At 35.2% G+C, this 23353-nt stretch overlaps 1 protein-coding gene across 7 annotated transcripts in view; it reads left to right on the top strand.

Annotated features, from left to right (window-relative positions):
• Positions 1–23353, top strand: part of CCDC150 (coiled-coil domain containing 150) — a 101961-nt gene that overhangs the window by 47280 nt on the left and 31328 nt on the right. For 5 of the 7 annotated variants that reach the window (XM_039248964.1, XM_039248965.1, XM_039248963.1 and 2 more), the window contains 3 exons: positions 6574–6687; positions 10617–10700; positions 19222–19329. In XM_039248964.1, the coding sequence (XP_039104895.1) occupies positions 6574–6687; positions 10617–10700; positions 19222–19329 (306 nt within the window). Of the gene's footprint in view, positions 1–6573; positions 6688–10616; positions 10701–19221; positions 19330–20119; positions 20661–23353 lie in introns of those variants that run through there. The other 2 variants (XM_039248966.1, XM_039248970.1) reach the window with 2 other exon arrangements.

The following is a 23353-nucleotide window of genomic DNA, read 5'->3' as shown; positions in this document are numbered from 1 at the left end:
TTTTCTTTCTTTCTTCCTTTCTTTCTTTCTTTCTTTCTTTCTTTCTTTCTTTCTTTCTTTCTTTCTTTCTTTCTTTCTTTCTCTTCCTTCCTTCCCCCTTCCTTCCCTTCCTTCCCTTCCTTCCCTTCCTTCCCTTCCTTCCCTTCCTTCCCTTCCTTCCCTTCCTTCCTTTCCTTTCCCTTCCTTCCCCTTCCTCCCTTCTTCTTTCCTTCTGTAATTGCTTTGGATAGAATCTCCAATACAACACTGAATAGAAATGGTGAGAGCAGACAGACATCCTTGTCTTGTTCCTCACTTTAGGGGGAAAGCTTTCAGTCTGTCACCATTAAGTATGATGTTAGCTGTGGGCTTTTTCTAAATGCTCTTTATCAGGATGAGGAAATTTCCTTCTTTTCCTAGTTTGGAGTTTTCATCATGAAAGTATGTTGAGTTTTGTCAATTGCATATTCTATGTCTATTGAGATAATCCTGTAGATTCTGTCCTTTATTACTATGGTATTATTACATTGGTTGATTTCAAATGTTGAACCAAGCTTTCATTTTGGGGATAAATTTTACTTGTTCATGATATATAATCCTTTTATATGTTGTTTTATCTGGCTGGCTTGTTGAGGGTTTTTGAATTGTTATAAATAAGGGATGTTGTTCTATAGTTTTCTTGTGATACTTTGGTTTTAGTATCAAAGTGATACTGGCCTCTTAAAATGATTTGGCAAGTGTTACCTCCCCTTCTATTTTTGGGAAGAGTTTTTGAGGCATTGGTGCTAATTTATCTTTAAATGTTTTATAGAATTTACCAGAAGCCTTCTGGTTCCAGGTTTTTCTTTGTGGGGAATTTTTTTATTTGTTTTAAGTTATTATTATTGATTCAATGGCTTGTTAGAGATCTACTCACATTTTCCACTTTTTTAGTTAATTTCAGTAGTAGTGCTAAGAATTTTTCTATTTCATCTAAGGTGTGTAACTTATTGGTATATAATTGTTCATAGTAGCTCCTTTGCTTTATTTCTTTAAGTTCAGTATAATGTTCACTCTTCATTCCTAATTTCAGTAATTTGCGTCTTTCTCTCTCCTTTTTTCTTTCTGCCTTTTTTATTGTTAATACAGCTCAAGTGTTGTCAATTTTGTTCATCTTTTCAAAGAACCAACTTTTGGTTTTACTGATTGTCTCTATTATTTTTTTTCCTCTCTTTTTCTGCTTTAATCCTCATTCTTTTCGTCCTTCTGCTTGCTTGGGTTTAATTGGCTCTTTCTAGTTTTTTAAGATAGCAGCTTATGTTGTCAGTTTATTTTTCTTTTTTAACATAGTTGTCTACAGGATAAATTTCCCATTAAGCACTCCTTTAGCTGCATTCCATACATTTTGTCATATTTTCATTTTTGTTCATCGCAAAGTATTAACTTCCCTTGTGATTTTCTTTTTGGCTAATTAGTTATTTAGAAGTTTGTTGTTTAATTTTCCCATACATGTGACTTTCCCAAATTTCTTCCTTTTATTAATTTCTAATTTTATTTCATTATGGTTGGAGAACATACTTTGTATAATTCCAGTCCTTTCAAATTATTGAGAGTTCTGTGGCCTACCTAACATGGTACATCTGGAGAATGTTGCATATGTACTTGAGAAAAATGGTGTCCTGTTATTGTTGGGAAGAGTGTTCTATAGATGTCCAATTGCTTTATAGTGTTGTTAAAGTCATTTGTCTCCTCTGTGATCTTCTGATTGTTCTATTCATTATTGAAAGTGACATATTGAAGTCTCCAACTATGTTGAATCACTGATTTCTCCCTTCAATTCTATTAGTTTGTCTCATTTATATTAGCACTCTGTTTTTAGAGGCATATATGTTTATAAATGTTCTATCTTCTTGACGGATTGAACCTTTTTTCAGTATATAATATCTCTTAGGCTCCTGGACCCAATTCCAACATGCCAGGGGGTTCCCCCACACACAACACTGAGCAGTTTTTGGATACCAACAGGGCATCTGAGAATTCAACTCAGTTCTTCCACTGTCTACCCAAAGATAGCATTCGATTCCACAGGTTATGGGTTCAGTCCTACAAGATTTCTCCCACCCCTGACCTCCCACTTCAGATGCCAGTCTCCAGCTCCAGGCTGTTATACCAGGCTGTTGTGCTTCTGACCTATTGGCTATAGATTGGAGATTCCAACAGCCTCATCCTTAGATTCTTGTAATTTGCTAGCGTGGTTCACAGTACTCAGGGAAACACATTTGCCAATCTATTAAAGGATATGATAAATGACACATATCAACAGCCAGATGAAGAGATACATAGGGTGAAGTGTGGGGAAAGGGCAATGAGTTTCCATGCCCTCACCAGGCACACCACTCTCTCCAGTTTCCATGTGTTCACCAACTCAGGAGCTCTTGGAACCCAGTCCTTTGGGGGTTTTATAGAGGCTTCAGTGCATGGTTATTATTGACTTAGTGATTGGCCATTGGCTGTAATTCAGTCTTCAGTCCCTCTTCCCTCCTTGGAAGTTAGGGGCTAGTACTGAAAGTTTTAACCCTCTAATCACTTGGTTGGTCCTCGTGGCAATCAGTCCCCACTCTTAGGTGGGGTTCAGAAGTTACCTTCATTATTAACAGGACACCTATTTCACCTTTATGGCTCTGAAATGTTTTCAGGAACCGTGGGTGAAGACCACATATATCTGAAAAATGTATTTTGGTCACCTGAATGACCAAACATATTTCTTATAAACCATTATATTATAATGGTCTTCTTTATCTCACACATTTTTGTCTTAATGTCTGTTTTGTCTAATGTTAGTATCGTTACTTCAGCTTTTTTCAGGTTACGTTTACAAGATGTATCTTTTTCCATTCTTTTAATTTTGACCTATTCGTATCTTTGGGGGAAAGGGAGAGAGGCAAACCATGAGAGACTCTTGAATACTGAGAAACAAATCGTGTCTTTGAATCTAAAGTGTGTCTCTTATAAACAGCATACAGTTGGATCATTTAAAAGATACATTGTGCTTATCTCTGCTTTTTTGGTGGAGTGTTTAATCTATTTATATTTAACATAATTACTGCTAAGGTAGGATTTACATCTGCCACATTACTCTTTATTTTTTATGTCTTAAATGCTTTTGGTTCCTCTCTATCTCCATTACTGCCTTCTTCTGTGTTAAGTAGATATTTCTAGTGCAGTAATTTAACTCCCTTATTCTTTCTTTTACTGTATATTTTTGCATTATGAGTAACCAAGAAAGTTACAAAGAAATATATATAAACACCTTTTAGGGGTGCCTGGTGGCTCAGTCAGTTAAGCATCCAACTCTTGATTTCAGCTCAGGTCATGATGTCGTGGTTTGTGAGATCAAGCCCCATGGCATGATCTGCACTGACAGCATGGAACCTGCTTGGGATTCTCTCTCACCCTCTCTCTCTCTCAAAATAAATACACATTTAAAAACAAAAACAAGAAAATACCTTTTACACATACCTATATTGCTACCTTTACTGTAGCAGCTGTACTTTTTATTTCTGTATGTGAATTCCAGTTATTATCTAATACCTTTTTATTTCAGCTTGAAGAACTCTCTTTCATATTTTTTCTAGGACATCTTTTCAACCTCCATAACCCCACCAGAAAGTGGACCCTGGTCCAGAGCCACACAATTTTAATTGAGATTAAAGAGAATTGAGAAATCCCTATCAAAATAACACCAACATTCTTCACAGAGCTAGTACAAATAATCCTAAAATATGTATGGAATCAGAAAAAACCCCGAATAGCCAAAGCAATATTGAAAAAGAAATCCAAAGCTGGAGGCATCAGTCTCAGACTTCAAATGTATTACAAAGCTGTAATCATCAAGATGGTATGGTACTGGCACAGAAACAGACACTCAGATCAGTGGAACAGGACAGAGAACGCAGAAATGGACCCACAAACGTATAGCCAACTAATTTTGACAAAGCAGGAAAGAATATCCAGTGGAATAAAGACAGTCTCTTCAGCAAATGATGCTGGGAAAACTGGACAGCAAATGAACGTGGACCACTTTATTACACCATACACAAAAAGAAACTCAAAATGAATGAAAGACCTAAACATAAGACAGGAAGCCATCAAAATCCTAGAGGAGAAAGCAGGCAAAAACCTCTTTGACCTTGGCCGCAGCAACTTCTTACTCAACACATCTCCAGAGGCAAGGGAAGCAAAAGCAGAAATGAACCTATTCTGAGGTCCCTGTTGGGACCTCATCAAAATAAAAAGCTCTGCACAGCAAAGGAAACCATCAGCAAAACTAAAAGGCAACCCACGGAATGGGAAAAAGTATTTGCAAACGACATATCAGATAAAGGGTTGGTATCCAAAATCTGTAGAGAACTTCTCAAACTCAACACCCAAAAAACAAACAAATTAAGTGAAGAAATGGGCAATAGACACTTCTCTAAAGAAGACATCCAGACCACCAAACAACACATGAAAAAATGCTCAACATCACTCATAATCAGGGAAATACAAATCAAAACCACAATGAGATACCACCTCACACCTGTCAGAATGGCTAACATTAACAACTCAGGCAACAACAGATGTTGGCAAGGATGCAGAGAAAGAAGATCTGTTTTGCGCTGCTCGTGAACATGCAAACTGATGGAGCCACTCTGGAAAACAGTACGGAGATTCCTCAAAAAATTAGAAATAGAACTACCCTATGACCCATGAATTGCACTACTAGGTATTTATCCAAGGGATACAGGTGTGCTGTTTCAAAGGAGCACATGCACCCCAATGTATATAGCAACGCTATTGACAATGGCCAAAGTATGGAAAGAATCCAAATGTCCATCGATGGATAAATGGATAGAGATGTGGTACATATATACAATGGGGTATTAATCGGCAATCAAAAAGAATGAAATCTTGCCATTTGCAACTATGTGGTTGGAACTAGAGGGTATTACGCTAAGTGAAATTAGAGAAAGACAAACATATGATTTCACTTATATGAGGAATTTAAGATATAAAATAGATAAAAGGGAAGGGAAGCAAAAATAATATGAAAACAGGGAGGGGGATAAAACATAAGAGACTCTTAAATACAGAGAACAAACAGGGTTGCTGGAGGGGTTGTGGAAGAGAGGATGGGCTAAATGGGTAAGGGGCATTAAGGAATATACTCCTGAAATCTTTGTTGCACCATATGCTTACTAACTTGGATGTAAACTAAAAAATAAATTACAAAAAAAAAGAATTGACATTTTAGCAATATTCAATCTTATACATGAATGTCACATACCTCCCTATTTTATTTAGGTTTTTAATTTCTCTTACCAGTATTTTGTTAATTTTGAGCATATTAAATACTGGACATATTTTAGATTTGTACCAAAGAATTTCATGGGTTTTGGTACTACTACAAAAGGTAAACTTTTAAGAAATATCAATTTCCAATTGTTTGTTGCTAGTATATAGAAATACAATAGGGTTGCATCCTTCTATCCTTCAACCTTACTGAAGTCACTTATTCTCGTAACTTTTTTGTAAATTTTTTGAAATTTCCTATGTAGATAATCATATCTGTTATAAGTAGAGATATTTTTATTTCTCCATTTCCAATCTCTATGCCTATTATACTTTTTCTTTATTGCTTCAGGTATGGCCTCCTGTATGATAATGAATAGGAATGGTGAGAATAGATATTCTTGCTTTCTTCCCAGTGTTATGGAGAAATATTCAAGTCTTTCACTATTAAGATATTAGTTGTAGGGGTGCCTGGGTGGCTCAGTCAATTGTGTATCTGACTTCGGCTGAAGTCGTGATCTCACAGCTCATGGGTTTGAGCCCAGTGTCAGGCTCTGTGCTGATGGCTTGGAAACTGGAACCTGGTTTGGATTCTGTCTCCCTGTCTTCTGCCCCTCCCCCACTCACACTCTGTCATTCTCTCCTTCAAAAATAAACATTTAAAAAATGTTTAATTATAATAAAAAGATATTACTTGCAGATTTTTAGTAGATATACTTTATCAGGTAGAGATGGTTCCTCTTCATTTCCAGATTACTGAGTTTTTATCATGAATGTTGAATTTTGTGAAATGCATTTTCTGCATCTATAGAGATTATTATTATAGTTTTTCTTCTGTATGTTACAGTCTACTACTAATTGATTTTGAGTGTTTAACAGAGTTTGTATTACTGGGATAAACTTAGTCCTGCTTTGTTATCCTTTTTATATATTGCTGGATTCATTTTACTAGTATTTTGCAGAGGCCTTCATCTATATTCATAAGCTTAAATTAATATTTAAATAAATATCAAGTACCAGAAGGACTTCTAGTAAATATGAACGATATAATTTGTCATAATCCTCCATCTGAAGACAACTAGAAAAGCTGAAAAATGTAAAAGAAAAGGAAAAATGTTTAAAAAATCATCAGAGCTATCAGACTGCTAATTCCTGCATTTAGAGACAGGATAACACATTCATACAGTAACTTCTATTTTGCAATTAGAAGTGTCATTTTAAAAGTAAGATAATACCTCTGGATCTGGCATAAATAGATTTCTTTTCTCCATTTGTGTTTCAAAGGCAGACATAAATACATTGACCCATAACTTGCAGACTCTAGAGGAAAAGAATAAGGACCTGTCAGAACAAATGGCTTCCCTAGAACTTCAGCAAGTCACTTCTGATTACAATGGGGTGGGTATAAAAAGGTCAGTCTAAATTAGGAATTAGTGACTCGTGTGTGTTTAAAAAATCAGAAGTTAGAAGATGAGTTTTCTTTATTTGTGTTTTAATAATTATCGTTGAGTCTTGAATAACACAGGCTGAATATGGCAGAGAGCCTTACAAGCGCTCAAATAATAAAAGATTAAGAAAACAAGAATTTAAGGCAGCTATTAAACATTTTCCTCCACAGATGATCTTTAGTACTGAAAAGGACAAATATTTCTAATGTTTTAAAATATTTCCTCATCTATAAATTATGAGAAAGAAACTTGTATTTTTCTTTTCCTTTTCTGACCATTCCATTAGGCAATCAGTAATAAGTGCATAAGTACGGTTTGTAAAAGTATTTGACAGGGTCATTGCAATACGTATGAATGGTAGAGTTCTTAAAACATATTCAAGTGGTGGGTATTTCAAGAGATGATCATCCTGTTAAGTAGCTAATGTTTCCTGTGTGCTCTTGAGTACCTGATAAAGAATTAGTTACTGCTTCTATAACATGCAAATCACCTTTGAAAATTGCATAGAAGGCCCTGATGTGAGTCTGTCTTGACCTAAGTTAAATTCTTTCAAACTCTGTCATAAGCTGCTCATTACTTCAACTATGAAATCTTAGAAAATTATCTAAGTTCCTTACATTTTCATGGCCTTAGAACCAGACTGCCTACATTTCAATTTTGGCTGTGACCTTCAGTATGATGCTTAACCTCTCTGAGCCTCAGTTTCTTAATTTGTCAGAGTGGAGAAAATAATACCATTATTAGAAGGTTGTTGGAGGATTAAGTAAGTTAATACATGTAAAGCATGTAGCACATAACTAACATTTATTGAATCTTTAGTATTTGAACTATCCCAGAAAAAAAAAAAAAGCCTTTAAGTTCCTATTATAGCAACAAGGTGCATTAGCTCTAATTCCTGGTACTATCTCAGACCAACCCTCTGTTCCCAAGATTAAAGATTTATCCATGTCCTCTGCTCATTGGCCGTGTACCAGCTAGGCTTATCCTTGCTCCTGGCCTGCTCCACAGGCCGTCCACAGCTCAGAATCTGAGATGGTCACTCATTTAAGTGCTCTCTAATTTCTGGTCTTCCATTGAGTCTCTTAAATATAAATCCTATTTAAATAATCTGGAAACAATCTAAATTACTGCCTTAATATCTGCTTTCCCTTAGCAACTGGAACAAATGGAACAACTTCTTTTCTGTTTGCTGTGAATTTAAATAAGTGACCTTGTGTCAGATACTATCACATTTTTATTTTGCTAAGACAGTTTACCCTATGACTGTGTTAACATTCTCTTAGGTGACCAAAACAGAGGAAATTATTTTTAAAGTATATTTAAAAGATTAATAGAATTTTTTTATGCCTTTGCCTAAAAGAGGGAACTTTATTGAGGTAAAAATACCATTATTTTAAAAATTCTTGGGCATCTTTTATAAGAGACAGACTATTTAGTTACTGAGAAAAAAAGACTTCATATTCAAGAGGGCAAGCAAAGTTATCTTTTGAGTGTTTGTTATAGCTAGCATGTTTTAGGTTTAAATCTAGCTCTTGGTATTTTATATTGCACTTTATAGCACATGGGGCCCCTCACTTTATAGAACTTAGAATTGAATTTTAAATAACTATGCTTTTATAGTTATGGTATAGTATTGTTTTTGTAACATCATTGGCCCTCCTTGTTTGTTGCTGAAGACTTGGTCAAAACATAATCCCAAATGTTGTGTTCATGGAACTTTTTTACCTCATAGCTTCCAAAATAGGAAGTATTGTGGGAAAGGGAGACTGTATGTCTTACACTGATAGAAAATTAATTGATGATTGATTTTATGATAGTATATTCTGACTAACCTCCTGTTTACTGTTAACAGTCTATATTTCCCTTAGGTAATTTTTTTTTTAATGTTTGTTTATTTTTGAGAGAGAGGGCATAGGGGAGAGAGAAGGGTGGGGAGAGGGAGGGAGACACAATTCGAAGCAGTCTCCAGGCTCTGCCCTGTCGAGGCTGCCCTCGAACCCATGAACTGTGAGATCATGACCTGAGCCGAAGTCAGACACTTAACTGACTGAGCCACCCAGGTGCCCCACCCTTAGGTTATTTTGAAACCAAAACTTTCTTAGCCTGAATGCTTTTAAAAAATAATTTCCTTTGCCTTAGTGGGAACCACATATAGTGATTAAAGTTGAAACTTTAAGAAACAATGTATGAATATATATCATTATGTATGAAATAAATACTGGTCTGATAGGACAAATACTTGCATGGGTCATAATGGTGTACCCACAGATAGCCAATATTGGATATAATTTTTTATTTATACTGAATGTGCATTATTTGGGGGTGGGTTGTATAGAAGGACTAATCACTCTTTATGGCTTTTCCATAGGTTTTTATCAAGCCTAGAATGTCTAAAATGGCCTAATTCTTCTAGCCAAGGCAACTACCAAAGAGAAAACCATGCTCCAGACTAGTGTACCCTCTTGTAGAACATATGCTTTATGAAAATATTTTGAACACAGGAAGAAATGAGTTACATGTTACTACATGGTAATCTAGTTTGGAATGTGTTTTGCTTTTATTTGGAAAATATTCATAACACTTAAATGAAGTACACTACCAAGTGGAAACCGAGGAATACCTGTAACTGTGTTGGAGACAGTGAGAATTATCTCTTGTATAAATTAATATCCCTACATATGTGATTTCATCTTTATTAACTTGTCTAAAGTTGAACATAAAACAAGTCCAAGTTCTTTGGATTTAAATACTAAAAAGGCCTCCTGGTCTATAGTAATTATGTCAATATAGGATATTTACCAGCATTAATAACATTTCCCACTCACGATTTACTGCAAATGATCCATAGTGCAGCACCTTGGCCAATGTGATTAAGAATTTGCATTCTGAGTTACTTTTGCTTTTGTGTGTATTATTCCTACAATTTATTTGTGAAGATAATTTTGACATAAGGCAAATATCAGTGTGTCCTGTTATTAAGATATAACACTGAAATTGATTACGGAATGTGAAAATTTCCATATTCAATCACTAATAATGGAATCACGCCAAATTCAATCACTGGAGTGCCAAAAGGCCCAAAATTTAATCAGAATAAAACTGTATTTTATGTTTTTGTTTTTTTTTCTGAAAAAGTCTGAGGAAAAACACATATAAAAAATATAAAGTCATTATTAAAGGCAGTAATGTTTCTCTAAGATAACACGGTGTAGCGTGCTTGATCAAACAATATTAGAATTTCCAGTAAATGTTTCTTTTGTTTATAGAGAGATTTTTTTTTTATTGCTTCTTATATGGTAACTGAAGTGTCTTCTGTCTATGTAGTTGTGATCATTTGCAGCTTATGTTTTCTTAAAGAAATATATAATTTTTAAACTGCATATCTACAATCACTGATACAACCACCCACACTTGGGTTAGATTACAGCTACGGGGGGACTGGGTGGCTCAGTCTATTAAGTGTCCAACTCTTGGTTTTGGCTCGCATCATGATCTCACAGTTCATGAAGCCAAGCCCCGCATCCCTGCTTAGGATTCTCTCTCTCCCTCTCTTTCTGCCCCCCTCCCTCTCATGCCTGCTTGTGTGCATGCGCGCTCTCTCTCTCTCTCTCTCTCTCTCAAAATAAACAAACTTAAAGAATAAGCAAAAAACAACAAACTTTGGGACGCTTAAGGCACTCATGCTTTCATTAGCAGTCTTTTAATGTTGCATATTAGCACTATGATCAGCTATCTAGGGAAAAATTAAGAGGCAGCAGAGACAAATAAATATGAATCCTGGTTTCATCACCGTAGAAATGATAAGAGTATAAATGCTTGTTCAGAAAATGGTTGTTCGCTTCTGTGCCGAGGTACTGATATCTGTGTTTGCTTTGTCAGATTGCTCAACAGCAGGTGGAAAAGGTCTTGGGAAGAATTACTGAAAGTAAAAATAAACTGGCCTATGAAAAGGGAAAACTCCAGGTATGAGATTTTATTTTCTAATTTGTGTTGTCTAACTTTTTAATGCCAATTTTTAACCTAAATATGCTGGATTTTGAGAGGACCTAGCTTTACTAATTCTGTAACTTTGGACAAGTTTTGAACCCTCCTAAGTTCATTAGATAAAATCAGTGATTTCCGTTCACATATCTGTAATGTAATACTGAAACTAAAATTGTGAAACCAAAGCCCATTCTGTGGCTATTGAAAGTTGTATCATGATTGTTTTGTGCATGGTCATTCACCAAGAATGTTAGAGAACCCATGCTCTCTTGTTGTTGAATTTTTATAATGTTCTTAAAAAGAAATAACCGTGGATATGGGGACTCAAAGACAATAGACTTAAGTGATTAGGATGATACTGTTCTTTTGTTTCCTGTGTGTTTTATCCCTATAGTATCTACAAAGCAGGAAGCTTACCACTGATATCCAATTCCAGTGGAAATGCAGAAGTGTAAATCAGTGGTATACAGCCTTAGCTACACATCACAACTTGAGGAAATTTTTAAATACCTCATACAGGGAACTAGATTGTATCTGCCATTTACTTTGAAATGAATCAGAAAGAGAAAAACAGTGTAGTGTGATGGATAGATAGAGGAAATTGATAGATGGATTGATACATGTTAAACAAGTATAAAAAATTAATGGTTGCATTTGGATGGTGAGGTTATCCATTTTCATGGGGAAATTCCCTATGACAAGGCTTGCACCCAGAGCAATTAGATCAGAATCTCAGGAAGTAAGTAGGTCCTAGGCTGCAATGCTTTTAAGCTCCCCAATGATTCCAATATGTAACCATACTTGAGGACCACTGGATTATATGGTGATAAATGGTATGAAGTGAAGTCCAGTTAGGCTTGGCAACCAGAGAGCTGATTTAATTAAGTAATCTCACTAGAGATATGGAAACCATATCAGTGTTACTCTCTTCTCATCTGCTCAAGGACCTTGTTACAGGGCTAGTAGATGAGATTGGCCCTTATGGCAGGCTATGTGAAAGACGATAAACCATGGTTGTGAAATCATATGTTGTCTACTAAACAAATAAGGCTACTTGGCCACTATTTGTTTGCTTTAAATTACTGTTTTCTAGACTCAATGATACATTTAAGTATAATCATTTATACTTGTGTAGCCTTCAATGAATCTTAATTTTCTTGAGTTTCATCTTTTTTTAAAAAAATGCAGTTCCTTTAAAATGTATTTATCAGGGGCACTTGGGTGGCTCGGTTGAGTGTCTGACTCTTGATTTTGGCTCAAGTCATTATCTCAGTGCTGTGAGATCAAGCCCCACATCAGGCTCTGCACTGAGTGTGGAGCCTGCTGAAATTCCTCTCTCTCTCTCCAAAAATTAAAAAATAAAAAAAACCAACAGCAATCAGTAATAATTGTGATACTTTAATAATTGTTTATTTACTGGTACATTCAATAACAAAATCTAATGGTATTCTTATAAACTCTATAACTTCAAACTAGTGATAAGCACATTTTTCAAGATATTTGCAATAACTATTCTATAATATGAAAATATCTGTGATGTCTATAGGAGACAAAGTAACAGGTTCTGCTAATACTACTGTGGTTTATTGCTTACACTTAAAATGTTTTTAGGGGCACCTGGGTAACTTGGTTAAGCATCCAACTTGGGCTCAGGTCATGATCTCATGGTTTGTGAGTTTGAGCCCCACATCAGGCTCTGTGCTGACAGCTCAGAGCCTGGAGCCTGCTTCATATTCTGGTGTGTCTCTCTCTGCTCCTTCCCTTTTCACACTCTGTCTGTCTGTCTGTCTGTCTCTCTCTCTCTCAAAAATTTATAAAAATTAAAAAAAATTTTTAACTAAAAAATTTTAATTGAAGTATAGTTGACATACAGTACTATACAATTTTAGAAGTACAACATAGTGAATCAGTAATTATATACATTACAAATGCTTACCATGAGTGTAGTTACCATGTGTCACCATACAAAGTTATTATGACATTACTCCCTATGCTGTACTTTTCATCCCTGTCACTTACTTATTTCATAACTGGAAGTTTGTATCTCCTAATCCCCTCTTCACCTATTTCACCTATTCCCCTACCCTCTTCCCTCTGACAACCACCAGTTCTCTATATTTATGAATCTGTTTCTGGTTTTTTGTTCTTTTGTTTTGCCTTTCATTGTCCACATAGAAGTGAAATCCTGTGGAATTTGTTTTTCTCTGACTTAATTTACTTAGCTTAATACCCTCTAGGTCCATCTAGGTCATTGAAGATGGCAGAATTTCATTCTTTCTGTGACTCTTCTTCCCAAATTATCCCAAAGTATAGAAGAGGAAGAAACACTTCCAAATTTAGTCCACAAGGCCAGCATTACCCTGATACCAGACAAAGACTCTACTAAAAAGAAAATTATAGGCCATTATCTCTGATGAACATAGATGCCAAAATCCTCAACAAACTATTAACAAACCAAATCTAATAATACATTGAAAAATCAACAATACATTAAGAAAATATTCACAGGGGCACCTGGATGGCTTAGTCGGTTAAGCGTCTGACTTCAGCTCAGATCATGATCTCACGGTTTGTGGTTTCGAGCCCTGGAGCCTGTTTCAGATTCTGTATCTCCCTCTCTCTCTGACTCTCCTCTGCTCATGCTGTCTCTCTCACTCTCTCTCAAAAATAAAAAAAAATAAATAAAAATTTTAAAAATTCACAAATCAGTGTGATACATCACATTAAAAAGATTAAGGATAAAAATCATATGATCATCTCAATAGATGCATAAAAAAGCATTAGGCAAAATACAGCATCCATTTATGATAAAAAGTCAACCAAGTAGGGTTAGAGGAAACATACTTCAACATAATAAAGGCCATATATGAAAAACTGACAGTGAACATCATACTCAGTGGTGAAAAACTAAAAGCTTTGCCTCTAAGATAAGGAACAAGACAATGATGTCCAATCTTATCACCTTTATTCAACATAGTACTAGAAGTCATATACACAGCAATCAGACAAGAAAAACTGCCATTATTTGCATATGACATAATGCCATATATAGAAAACCCCGAAGACTTCACCAAAACCTATTAGAACAAATGAATTCAGTAAAGTTGTAGGCTACAAAATTAATACACAGAAATCTGTTGTGTTTCTATATACTAATAATGAACTAGCAGAAAGAGAAATTAAGAAAATAATCCCATTTACAATTGTACCACAAAGAGCAAAATACCTAGAAACAAATTTACCAATGAGGTAAAAGATCTATACTCTGAAAACTGTAAGACACTGACTTAAAAAAATTGAAAATAACATAAATAAATCGAAAGATATACCATGCTTATGGATTGGAGAAATAATATCATTAAAATGTTCATATTTCCTGGGGCACTTGGGTGGTGCAGCCAGTTAAGTGTCTGACTCTTGATCTCAGCTCAGGTCATGATCTCATGGTTTGTGAGTTCAAGGCCTACATTTAGGCTCTGTGCTGATAGGGTGGAGGCTGCTTGGGATCCTGTCTCTCCTTCTCTTTGTACCACCCTCCCCTGGCTTGTGCTCTCTCTCTCTCTCTCAAACTAAACTTAAATTTTTTTTAAATGTCCATTTTACCCAAAGCAATCTACAGATTCAATGTAATATCTACCAAGTACCAATAGTATTTTTCACAGAACTATAATAAATAATCCTAAAAGTTGTAGGAAACCACAAAAGACCCCAAATAGCCAAAGTCATCTTGAGAAAGAAGAACAAAGCTGATGTTATCACAATCCCAGATTTTAAACTATACTACAAAGCTATATTAATAAAAATAGTATGGTACTGGCACAAAAATAGACACATACATAGATGAATGGAATGAGAGTCACATGTATATGGTCAATTAATCTATAACTGAGGAGGCAAGAATATTCAATTGGGAAAAGACAGTCTTTTGACTAAACTTCAGTCAGAATGGTTTAGAGACCTAAATGTAATACCTGAAACCATAAGACTCCCAAAAGAAAACACAGGGAGTAAACTCTTGGATACTGGTCATAGCAGTATTTTTTTGCATCTGTTCCTGCAGACAAGGGAACAAAAGCAAAAATAAACAATTGAAATATATCAAACTAAGAAGTTTTTGCATGAAGGAAGCCATCAACAAAATGAAAAAGTAACCGACTGAATGGGAGAAAATATTTGTAAACGGTATATCTAATAAGAGATTAAATGTCCGAAAAATATAAAGAAGGCACACATGCGTACACACATACAGGAATATTACTCAACCATAAAAAAGAAGGAAATCTTGCCATTTGCAATGACATGGACGGACCTAGAGGGTATTATGCGAAGTGAAATAGGTCAGAGAAACGTAAATACCATTCACTTCTATGTGGAATCTGAAAGACAAAACAAAAGAACAAAAAACCAGAAACAGATTCATAAATATAGAGAACTGGTGGTTGTCAGAGGGAAGAGGGTAGGGGAATGGGTGAAATAGGTAAAGAGGGGATTAGGAGATAAAAACTTCCAGTTCTAGGTTGTCCAATTTGTTGGCATATAATTTTTCATAATCTCTTTTTTAAAAATTTTTAATGTTTTATTTATTTCTGAGAGAGAGAGAGAGTGTGAGCAGGGTAGGGTTAGAGAGAGAGGGAGATACAGAATCTGAAACAGGCTCCAGGCTCTGAGCTGTCAGCACAGAGCCCTACGCGGGGCTCGAACCCATGAACTGTGAGATCACAACGTGAGCCAAAGTCAAACCCTCAACCAACTGAACCACCCAGGCACCCCCATAATATTCTCTTATAATCCTTTGCATTTCTGTGATATGGTAGTTCTTCTTCACTTCTGATTTTATTTATTTATTTGATTCTTCTATTTCTTGATGAGTTTGGCTAAAGGTTTATCAGTTTTGTCTATCTTTTCAAGGAACCAGCTCTTGGTTTCATTGATCTTTTCTATTCTTTCAGTCTCTACTTCGTTTATTTCTACTCTTTACGATTTCCTTCCTTCTGCTAGCTTTGGGCTTTGTTTTTCATTTTCTAGCTCCTTTAAGTGTAAGGTTAGGTTGTTTATATGAGATTTTTCTTTTTTCTTGAGGTAGGCCTTTGTTGGTGTACACATCCCTCTTAGGAGTGCTTTTGTTGTATCACATTTAAATTTAATTACTGTTAAGTACTTATTGGCATTTTGTTCATTGTTTTCTGATTGTTTTTGTTTGAGGTTCATCTTATTTACCTATGAAATGAGGAAGGGAAAGCATACCTCTCATATTCTTTTCAAGTCGGAAAGCTAGTCAACATTACAGGCTAGGTATATAGGTTACTACAGGCACAGAAGAGCCTTTTCCTTTGTGAAATTAATGATCTCATAAAAACTATAACCAATGATTTTGACCTTTTATCTTTCCCAAGAGAAATTAGATGTATTGTTAAGTATATAAGAAAAAACCACAAGTGTTCATAACCAACTTTAAGCCAAATTTTGGCTGGGAATAGGATACATGTTAAAATTGATTAGTGAGTCTGATATCTTATTTAACCTTTTAGACCTCAGTTATATCATTAGAAGTTATCCTAAGAATCTTAAGAAAAATATAACTTTCTACTCATATTCCTACAAGGGCTTAAGATTTTTGGTAGTATTTGAAAGCTGAGACACTTAAAACTATTGACTCTCTGGTGTTTTTATGTCATACCTTGGGTTGGCACATTCCAGACTGACTTCATCAACCCAAGAGAAAGTGTTCTTATAGCATAATACCCTTGCAAGATAATTTAAAGGAAGAGCTGCGTACTAAGCATAATCAAGAGTCTGCTGTTTTCTCTCTAAATTGGATAACTGATTAAAAATATTACCTATGAATCATTTGGTAAAAGATTACATGTTAGAATTGACTTAATGATTGGTATAAACACTGGGTTCCAGGTGTTAATGTAGACTATGTCAGTAACTGCTGCCCATATTCAAACATGGTCTGAATTTCATTTTCAGTGCTATTTCATTTTATAAATATGCCAAAATAGATTTATCCTTTCTTCTGTTGATGGATATTTAGGCAGTTTTCAGTTGCTTACAAACAACACTGATATGATGAACTATTGTACATATCTCCTTCTACTCATATGTAAAAAAATTTTCTAAACTAGTATAATTCTCAGGAGAATTACTAGGTTTTGGGATTTACAGATCTTGAAGTTTACTAGAGTTTATTAAATTTCTCCCGAAAATAGGTATACCACTTTTGAAAGCAGCTTTTATGAGTATAGAGTTACATGTGCTAACATTAACATAGATCAATCTTATAAAATAATACTATATACTGTTTAGGGATATGTTTATGGTAAAATTAATAAAAAGATTAAAAATGATAAACAAAGAACCTTGACCTATGTTAGTACAGTTCCTGAGACTGGCTGATAAGCTAATAACAGAAGTTGCTTGACTTTTAATGACACAGAAAAACCAGATCTCTGAGGGGCAGCACAATTTATTTGCTTCTATGTTCTTTCCCATGTGAATGTCCTGAATTAGAAATCATGCCAAATAAGACAGTCAATACAAAATGTAAAGTGCTTATAGATGAGAACATGCCAACTGAAAAGTTTCAGGGCATATACTGTGTGCTCAGAGGCTGAGTTAGGGCAAATTATCTGAGAAATATTGTAGAAAAAGGATATTCTGTTTGCTCGAAGAAAAGCAAATCTAAAAGTCTTCAGTGTTATTCAGTCCATTTTCCATTAGATTCTATGGGTTAACAGCAGTTTGCTTGTGTTTAAAATGGGAATAATAGTTACATCAATACCTCCCTTTAGAGGCAGTCATTTTGGGGTGCCCTGGGTGGCTCAGTGGTTGAGTGTCCAACTTCGGCTCAGGTCATTATCTCATGGTTTGTGAGTTCCGAGCCCCGTGTCAGGCTCTGAGCCTGGAGCCTGCTTTGGATACTGTGTCTCCTCTCTCTGTCCCTTCCCTACTTGTGTTGTCCCTCTCTCTCTCTCTCTCTCTCTCAAAAATAAACAAGAAATTTTTAGAGGCAGTCATATTTCTTTTTTTAGAGGCAGTCATTTTAATTCTGAACCTTAAGTGAAAGCCATGCTTGATTTTTACTGATGGCTTTAGGGAGCCACAGCACATATTTTATAATGCACGCTGTGGAAAAGAGTAACAGAAACAGGTAGAGATAAAAGAAGGATCCTGCTTGATACAACAAGAGAGATTTCCTAAGACAAAATGTGTTTTTATTCAGTCTTTCAAAAAAAAAAAACAAAACACCAATATTGCAGTCAAAATTTAACAATTCCTGAAAGGGTCCAGTAACTCACAAGCCAAAAAGTGTTCTCCCTCTGCAGGTAGAAAACAAGACACAGAGAATGGAGAAAGTCAATTTAAGTAAAAAAACTTTGGATGACATTTTGCCTAATTCAGGAATAGACTCAGTAGTGTCATTGATTTGTATGAAAGGGTTGTGTAGAATAGGAAGAAAATGTGGGGAAGCACAATTTGGAGATTAGTGAGTAAATATTAATGATTTCATTCCTGCAAATGATCATTTTCTTTAAAGACAAAGATGTAATTACCTTTCTCAGTGTTAAAATATAATTCATCATGTAAGAATTTTGTTTATTCAGATTTTATAATTCTGTCAGTAAAACACAAGACTCTTTGTCCTCTACTTGCACATTGACAATTCTAATTATCCAGTCAAAATGTTTTTGAATATTAGGTATCACAATTTTTTAATTGAAATTATTACTCACAAAGTCTCACTGCTATATTCATAACATTAATTTGGAGTTTTCTAAAAAAATTTTTAGGGGCGCCTGCGTGGCTCAGTTGGTTGAGCATCCGACTTCAGCTCAGGTCATGATCTCACAGTTCATGAGTTCGAGCCCTGCGTCAGGCTCTGTGCTGACAGCTAGTTCAGAGCCTGGAGCCTGCTTCAGATTCTGTGACTCCCTTTCTTTGACCCTCCCCTGCTCACGCTCTCTCACTTTCTCTCTCACACAAATAAATAAAAACATTAAAAAAATTTTTTTTAATAAAAATAAAAATTTTTTTAAATGTTTGTTTTTAAGCTAGAGAGAGACAGAAAGAGAGAGCATGAGTGGAGGAGGGGCAGAGAGAGAGGGAACAGAATCTGAAGCAGGCTCCAGGCTCTGAGCTGTCAGCAAAGAGCCCAATGAAGGGCTCAAACTCACAAGCTGAGAATCATGACCTGAGTGGAAGTCAGATGCTTAACCAGCTGAGCCAGCCAGGTGCCCCTTGTGTTTTCATAAGCAATAGAAACCAAATGAGTTATCTCAGTACATGTAAATGGCTGTAGCCTACTTTTAGCTATTGAAATAGCTATGGTAGTTGAAATAGGAGTCATTACATGATTAGAAAAACTTAGGATTACTTTCACAAGTTTTAAAGATTCTGTGAGTTTTCTAAACTCATGACATATTTTTGCTTTTAAAGTAAGTAAACATATATAATTTATGATTTTATCTTATTTTATTATTCTTCTGTTTTACCCTAGATAAAAGTTAAACAGCTAGAAGAACAACTACATTCTTTTACTGAAACCAGTTCACAGAATGACCATCTACGCAAGTTGAACAAGGCTCTAGAGGTCAACTATGCTCAGGTGTGATTAATAGCTATAAAACAGATTGCTGTTACATTGTTTTAATTAGGTTTGAAGAAATTGATGTATTTCCCTCCACCTTAGCATACAGTCCCAGAAAGAAGAATATTCCCTCAATTCAACAAACACCCCCAATGTACAAGGTTTTGCTAAACTGTAGAGAAATAAACATACCTGAAGCAGGATTGGGACATTCAACTTATTTATGTTCTAATTGGAGACTTAGGAATATACTCATAAACTTTATTATAGAATTAAAAGTTATGTCTTTCAGAAGCAAAATAGATTGTTTTATGAATGAGCATACATAGGGAGCATCATTGTAATGAAAGGATTGAGAAACACTTTCATAGAGGAAGTAGTTTTTTTAATTATAGGTGAACGCAGAACTCCGTGCCAAGAAGATATAACTGCAGGAGACAGCTCACTTGAAAGAGGTGTTAGTGCTATAAAAGCCTAACTTGCCTTCATGGTGGCTGCAGAGGCTGAAAACCTTTTGTAAGTCACATAAAATTTTAACGAATGAATAGAGAAAGACAAACAAGATACAAAACTCTTAGGAAAATAATCCAAGAATGTGTAACCAAAAGAAAGTGACTTATTTCAGTGATTTACAGATTGACATGTGTGAATTTTTTTTTTAATCTTACTTAAATATATCTGATTTCTGTTGTCTATAATATTTCTGTTTGTATACTGCTGGTAACCTGGGAGCTAGAATGTGTCTTCGAATAGAATACTGTCAGGGCTCTAACCATCTGACTCTACTGGAAAAGAGGGCCTCATTAGATACACTCTCTTACAGGGAATTTGATTTAAGGAAGGCTTCTTTCTTCACTAGGACAACTTTACAGTGTGATTTCTTCATTCTGAAAGCAAAGGAACACTTTTTCAAGTATATTTTCCATCACAGCTTCATTTAGAACTTTATGTTGTTCCTCCTCATAAAAGGAGCACTCATTGAAAAATAACTCTAGATTTAGTTGTTTTACTGTTTGTGATTGGTGATGCCTCCAAGAAAAAGGAAATCTCCAGAGAGGCCTGCATCTTCAAAATTCCTTGAAAGCTATGGGTCCCATGTAAACAATATAAAGGAAAGAACTTCATCAGTTGGTTTACCCAGTGTGATTCCAAACTCTGCACGCCGTGTGACCTTTGCACCTGCCCTGACATCTGTGAGAGCTTCTCAGGAGATTGGAGACTCTAGGATCTCTCTAAAGACTCTTTTGAAAGCTATTAAAACCATGGAGGGAAGACTGGAAGGTAAAATAGACATTCTTGCTTCAAGACCATTAATAAATGAGTCACCAAATTTTCTTAAACGGGATTCGGTAAGTGAAGACCACAAATTAAATCATAAAGAAATTTCAGATTCATACAACAATGAAGAAAAGTGGTAACAATCCAGAAAGATAATGTGGAGGTATGAGTAACAAGAAAGTTAGGTTCTTCACAGATAAGTGACAATGTAGATTGAAACTATTATTTTGGTTATCACATGGCTAATTTTTAGTCATAGAAAAATTTGGATTAACAGTAACCATTGAGATTTTTAATATAATTTTGAGTTTTTACAAATTCAAAACATTCACCTAATCTTAATATTCATGGTAAAATGTTTAAAACCTGATTTTAAAACAGAAATACATTCATCAAAGCCCCAAGAACTTGAACATTGGAAAAAACTTTTTGAGTATTATCATCTTAGTTTTAGGGGGTTTTTTTAGATGTGAACCTTACAGCATAGTCTAAATGCCTTTACCAAGTCATTGGTGAAAATTATCATAATAAAATTGAAAACAACAACTACTTAATAAGAAAAGTATGAACCAACATCTATTGAGAGCCTATCATGTCTCAGCCTTTTCTTTATTTGTTTATTTGTGGGAGAGCATGTGAGTGGGGAAGAAGAGCAGAGGGAGAGAGGGGGAGTATCTTAAGCAGGCTCAGTATAGAGCCCAATGTGGGGCTTGAACCCATGACCCTGGACCAAAATCAAGAGTCAGACGCTCAAATGACTGAGCCACCCAGGTACCCCTGGAAAATATTTTTCAAAGAAAACTTTCTAGAGCATACATCTTTGCTTGATATTTAAAAATAGAAAGTGCTATGGCTTGTTTTCTAGAGCTGACAGCTATTTAGATCTTTTCTCTAAACATTTTTGCTAGTGACCTTTTCATATGTATCTTAAAAACACTGGTAAAAGTATATATTCTTCTTGTGTCTGTTTCTAGAACAAAATCCGGTAGGATTTCAGAGCCTATGAGTTGGCATCCTTTGTAATATTCTTAGATCCTTAAAGAAAAAATATTTCAAATGTTACAGGTAAAAAGGTTTTTTTATTTTTATTTATTTTTATTTTTTAATATAATTTATTGTCAAATTGGCTTCCACATAACACCCAGTGCTCATTCCAACAAGTGCCCTCCTCAATGCCTATCACCCATTTTCCCTTCTCCCCCAGTTTCCCTTCAACCCTCAACTTGTTCTCTATATTTAAGGGTCTCTTATGGTTTGCCTACAGGTGAAAAGTTTTAAGGAAGTATAATAAGGTTGAGGAAGATGTGGAGAAAAAATAGTCTTTGTTGTTGTTGCTGGAAGTGTAAAATGGTACAACTTCCTTTGGTGGAGGACAGTTTAATATTTATCATTTCACCCAACAGTTGTACTTCTAGGACTTTCTCCTACAGATATACTAGCTTATACATGACATTTTTACAAGATTACTTATTGAAGTATTGTTTGTTAATAGCAGAAGACTGGAAGTAACCAAAATTTCATCAATAAGACACTAGCTAAATATTGTGGTGTATTCATGGTTTGGAATACTGCTTGTACATATGTATGTAGGTATTATTAGGTTAATATAATTAAGGCTCAGAAGAGTATACAGAGTGTTTTATTATTTGTAGTAAAAGGGGAAAAATAAAAACATGTGAGTGCATATTTTTTCACTTATAATGCATAGAATATCTCTATAATGAAATAATAACAATAAATGGACATTATTTTTGAGGAAGAAAACTGGGTGACTGGGAAATAGAGCTGGGGCCTGCTTTGGATTTGGTATCACCCTCGCTCTCTGCCCCTCCCCCACTCGCACTCTCTCTCAAACATAAACATTTAAAAAAAGAGTAATGTGAATGTGCTCCCAATTCAGATTCATTTTATGAACATTTCATTTTCAACAAAAGTGAAGGTAGAGAAAGGATGGTCTTTTCAACAAATGGTACTGGAACAGTTGGATATCCACATGCAAAACCAAAAACCTTTGATTCATACCTCACACCATATATAAAAATTGATGCAAAATGTATCAGAGTCCTAAATGTAAAATCGTAAACTGTAAAAGTTGCAGAAGAAAACGTAGGAGGAAATCTCTGTGATCTTGGATTACTCAGAGATATCTTAGATTTGACATCAAAAGCTGATCCATAAAGGAGGGAAAAAAGGATGCACTGACAGCTTATGCTCTTTAAAGTGTTAAGAGATTGAAGACACAAGCTGTAGACTGGGAGAAAATATTTGCAAATCACATATCTGATGAAGGCATTGTCTCCAGAATGTATTAAATTCTTAAAACTCATTAAGAAAACAGTTCCATGGAGCGCCTGAGGGTCTCAGTTGGTTAAGCATCTGACTTCATCTCAGGTCATGATCTCATGATATGTGAGTTTCAAGCCTTGAGTTGACCTTGAGCTGACCGCTGGGAGCCTGGAGCCTGCTTTGGCTTCTCTGTCTCCCTCTCTCTCTGCCCCTCCCCTGATTACATGTGCGCTCTCTCAAAAATAAACATTTATAAAAAAAAAAATAATAAAGTAGGTTACAAAAAAAGGAAAACTAAAAAAAAGATATATGGATAATAAGTACTTGAAAAGATGTTAAACATCAGTCATTAGGGAAATGCAAATTAAAACCACAGTGAGATACTACCACATACCTGTTAGAATGTATAAAACTGAAAAAGTGTTCACACCAAGGGTTAGTGAGGATGCAGAGCAACTGGAACTCTCATAACGCTGCT

This window comes from Hyaena hyaena, unplaced genomic scaffold (genome assembly GCF_003009895.1).
Source record: "Hyaena hyaena isolate Hyena2069 unplaced genomic scaffold, ASM300989v1 scaffold_325, whole genome shotgun sequence".
Taxonomy (NCBI): domain Eukaryota; kingdom Metazoa; phylum Chordata; class Mammalia; order Carnivora; family Hyaenidae; genus Hyaena; species Hyaena hyaena.
This window is presented reverse-complemented; position numbering and strand designations above follow the sequence as displayed.